General features: G+C 42.3%; 1 protein-coding gene across 1 annotated transcript in view; it reads right to left on the reverse strand.

Moving 5' to 3' along the window:
- The window catches only part of LOC143281448 (uncharacterized), a 9,615-nt gene extending 5,233 nt beyond the window's left edge, over positions 1 to 4,382 (reverse strand). The window contains exons 1-3 of the mRNA XM_076586660.1: positions 4,374 to 4,382; positions 1,310 to 1,447; positions 1 to 275 (exon numbers count right to left, since the gene is read on the reverse strand). The exon at positions 1 to 275 is cut by the window's left edge and continues 109 nt beyond it. Of these exons, the coding sequence (XP_076442775.1) occupies positions 1 to 275; positions 1,310 to 1,447; positions 4,374 to 4,382 (422 nt within the window). The remainder of the gene's footprint in view (positions 276 to 1,309; positions 1,448 to 4,373) is intronic.
- Positions 4,383 to 4,592: the final 210 nt, after the last annotated feature.

Raw genomic sequence — 4,592 nt, forward strand, 5'->3', positions numbered from 1 at the left:
AGCTGGAAGGCGATGTTCACGGCCTCATGGTCGTACACCATGGCCTCGGCCTCCGCCATCAGTGTCCTGCTCTCCACGGTGGTGGTGGTGGAGGTGGTGGTGGTGGTGGCGGGGTTGGGGTAGGTGGTGGACGGGGTGATCTGAGGCAGCTCCAGGTTATTCTCGATAGCCTGGGCCAGCTTCTCCGCCTCCTCGTTGGCCTGCTGGTTCTGCTGCTGCTTGCCCTTCTTGCCCTTCCTGCCTTTCTTGGGCGACTTGCTTTTGGCCGGCGGCACCTGGGGTAATTATGTTCAGGTTCGAAACAACAACAAAAACCAAAAAAAGTTTGGTTCGGTGGTTGCACAGCATGTATGTAGTTATTAATGAAAAGATACGATGACATGATGATAATAATGATGATGCTAAACAAACAAAAAAGAAGCACAATTTGATATCAGTTTATTCTTCTTCTTTTTTTTTTTTTTAAATCAGTAACAATGAAACACATTAGCTGATTGATCAGTTTCAAGAAGTTGTCAATGCTGAACAATACAATGGCACAACAATGATGCCCAACTGAAGAAAAACAAAGAAACCATTGATAAAGTCAAACTTCGGCCATATCCACGGTGCTTCCCCTCCACTCCTCTGTGTGACTGGCGGAGTGAACGTCCACGCCTTGTTGTGAACACTGCTCATTCCGTCCTGAGGGGGGAAATTGTGGATGCTGCCCAACTGGCATCAGCTTACTGTTGGGCAAACAGCAAAAAGTTCGAGCTGTGTGATCAGTGGTTTCTTCACTGCAATGGGGAAGTCACTTACAGCTTAGTCTTTTGTGAAGGGCAATGACTTTGAAATTTGGAGGCAATATTGCGCTGATTCTTAGCGCTGCAGCTTTGGGGGTTAGCTGGCCTTTGGGAACCATCCCAGCACCGACTGTCGTAAAAAAACAACAACAAAAAACAAACAAAAAAAAACAACCTTTGTCAGAGAAAGAGAGAGAGTGGGATGAAACTTGGACAAGACACTGTCCACTACAATCAAACTCTAGCCTAGGTAGTCAGGACAGCAGATGCCTCCTCTGCCGTTCTGGTGGTCATAGACTGACACGACCGACTATCTGATACATACATACATATACATTGCCCAAACTTTAAACCTGTTGTGACAAAAAGTCATACAATATAATTTGACACAACGCAACGCAAGACAACGCAACGCAACGCAACACAAGACAAGACAAGACAAGACAAGACAACGCAACACAACACAACACAACACAACACAACGCAACACAACACAACACAACACAACACAGTACCAGGGCTACCTTCTGCTTGACGTCAGGGTTGGGCAGGAGGCCGCCAGACATGTTGGCCTGGTTCTGGGCAGAGTCCGCCTCATCGCCGGCAGCTTGGTTCGGAGGTTTGGGAGGCTGGCCCGGGGCGTTGGTCTTATTGGGGGTGTTCTGTTGATACGCCGGACATAAGTGGTTATGGCAATCATAACTGATGAATTGTTTTTTTGTTGCTGTTTCCGTCTTCATTATTACTATCATCATTAACACTTTTCAGTTCTCACTGAATGAATGAATGAACTCCGTTTATTTGTTTAATTATTCATTTTGTTTATCTATTTTGTAATCTGCTCATTGACGATGAGCTGAAGCATTGTCTATCAATACTTTAAAGCATCATGCAGCAGTGCATCACTCACACCTCCACCACTATTCAGACGGAATGATTTCCTTTCGTCACCCTCACCCACACTTCCTGTGCAAGAGCTTCTTTCCGTCAAAACCAAACTACAATTTTGCCGGTTCAGTTGATATCGAGGATTACTCTTAACTGCCAGGAGTACATAGGTCTGGATGCATTCACCTTACCAACTTTAATATGATTAGAGATGGGAGGAACGGAAGTCTTCCGTAGCGACCTACACCACTGAGCACCACCAAAGACTTCAGCCTTAACAACGAAAGCTGATAAAACTCAGCTTTTTTTTTTTTTTTAAATCAAGAAAGTCTTTCTTGTCTCATGAAGTTTTTTTCCCCAACAAAGAGTATGCTTACAACAAACAGGACAATTGTACTGAGAATTTCAGGGTAGATTTTCCATCCTAACCTGACGTTAGACATTCAGTGTCACGAAACTGCGGATTACGGCGGATTAGGTGGGGAGAGAGGAAATCTTTCTCGTTCAGCTTTACGTAATGATCATGGCAATATCCACATTTCTTCCCCAGTACTTTTCCGTTCATAAGACAGGAAAACTTGTAAATTGGTCAGTAACATTATAATAATTATATGCTCTACATTTCTTCTCCTACACTCTTTGACTACCTTCTTTACTTCTCTTGACAGGGGAAGAAATGTAGAGTATATATTACAAAACATTTACGAAGTTTCCGTCTAAGGAACGAAATTGACTGAAAGAACGCAGGGGAAGAAATTAATGTGGATATTGCCGTTAGACCTCCAGTGTAACAAATACTGTCCGACACGAGCTCTCTCTCTCTCTCTCTCTCTCTCTGTGTCTGTGTGTGTCTGTGTCTGTGTGTGTCATTGTACGGTTAACGCGGATCTTAAGTCTTTCTGTAAAGTTTAAGGTGATGATCATGGCCATATCCACATTTCTTCCCCTCCACTCCTCTGTGTGACTGGCGGAGTGAACGTCCACACCTTGTTGTGAACACTGCTCATTCCGTCCTGAGGGAAAGATTTGTGGATATTGCCGTTCTAATAACGTGTACCACACGCGAAAATCAAAATCAAAAACAAAAAGGAGAGAGAAAAAAAAGACCTCGTACTTTGTTAATCGATTTAGTCTCTGTGTTTGTACACCCTTCTCCCACCAGAGGAAAAAACCTGGAGGGTATAAAGGAGTGGGAATGAATAAAAAAAAAAAAAAAAAAAATTAAAATTAAAAAAAGTCCACGCCTGTGTTGTAAATATTGACGCCACCCAATAAAAACAATGTCAGCGGCAGAAGTTTGTGGATAAACAATCATCTTAGATGAACAGACTATAAATAAATAAATTGTGGATAAACAAATCAGGAATGGGAAGAATATTTTGGAAAGTATCCGCTATTCGCCTTCCCTTTCGTTACATGCCTATTCATTATTATTACCATTAATATTATTATGATAAAGAATGGAAACCAAACGTACGCCATGAAAGCCTCAGAAAGTCTAATTCATGCATAAATAACAGACATACAACAACAAAAAGTCAGGCAAAGTCAAAACCAGCCCACTTTTACTGCAGCTAGCCCATTCTTTGGACAGACTCTGTGTCTTGTATGTCCTGCTGAAAGAGGAAAAAAACAAAAAAAACAAAAAAAAACAAAAAAAAAAACCCAGTATATTCAGAATAAAACGCTAACGTGGTTTCCATTACAAATGGTTTCCATTTCCAGATTTCCTGGCGAGGGAAGGGGGGACGTCTTTCCTCAGATTCGTCAAAATGTTAAGCAGTTTCAAGGAACATGAAAAAGACGAGCTTATCTTGTGGAAGCATTCACTTCCAGAATGAATTCAGTAACAATGTCGGAAACCTTACCGATTCTTTCTGCCATATACATATCATTTGGTTATTATACGAGTACTGAAAATGATGAAAAGAATGCCAACCAACCCACCCACCCACCCACCAAAAAAACAAAAAAACATAGAAGCTAAATCTGACATTATTCAACGGGCGAAAATGGAGCTGTGACGGTTGAGGATACGATGGGAAGAAACATCTTTCAAAAAGCTACTTGAGGGACGGGTATGGAGGGAGATGGGTGAGGAGGTGTCTTTTGGGGTGGGGTGGGGGGTGGTGGCGTTGGCGTGGAGGAGGATATGTCACCTTTTATTATACAGTTTTCAATCTCCACGCCCTTGGATGGGGAAAGGGCGGAGGAAGGAAAACACCCCTTAATTCCCTGTGATATAAAAGACAGACGAAAAGCTCTAGTCACGGAAACAAATTATTCAAAACATCATTGTGCTACAACTATCACGCTGTTAAAAAAAGGGAAACGAAAATGAAAGATTCCAGTGATTACAGACCGGATCTGACTACAATATATGTATAGTTGACACGAAATGCATTTGGGCTGCGAATGTTTAAACAAAATACTTGTTGACTTTGATGACTGGGCAATACCCACATTTCTTCCCCGAAGCGAAACTAAATGGAAAGAGTACATGGGAAGAAATACTGATATCGCCGATGATTGATTTGCAATCGGACAGAATGCGCACATGCAATTTGTAAACCCAGTAAACCAAAGCATTTTGACAGACATTTTTATAAGCCGCGAAGATTAGGTCTGAGCCAGTCGCTTTATTACTACGATTGAAGACGTCATCACAATAGCTCTAACTCCAATGCGCTATATACTCACAGAAGACATGTTGACAAATAGTCTGCGACGATCCAAACGTTTCCAAACGGAGCACTAGTTAAAGAAAGGCTTCTGATGGCGTTATCGTTTCACAGACACTGACTTTGACCACTTCACAGCTTCGCAACAAATGAACTGAGCCCGGGTGCCTTCTCTTGATGCATTGGTGCGATGAGAAAAACACATCATCGCTTCCTTGTGTTGTGACAACACATCTGT

Source organism: Babylonia areolata, chromosome 4 (assembly GCF_041734735.1).
Source record: "Babylonia areolata isolate BAREFJ2019XMU chromosome 4, ASM4173473v1, whole genome shotgun sequence".
NCBI lineage: Eukaryota > Metazoa > Mollusca > Gastropoda > Neogastropoda > Buccinidae > Babylonia > Babylonia areolata.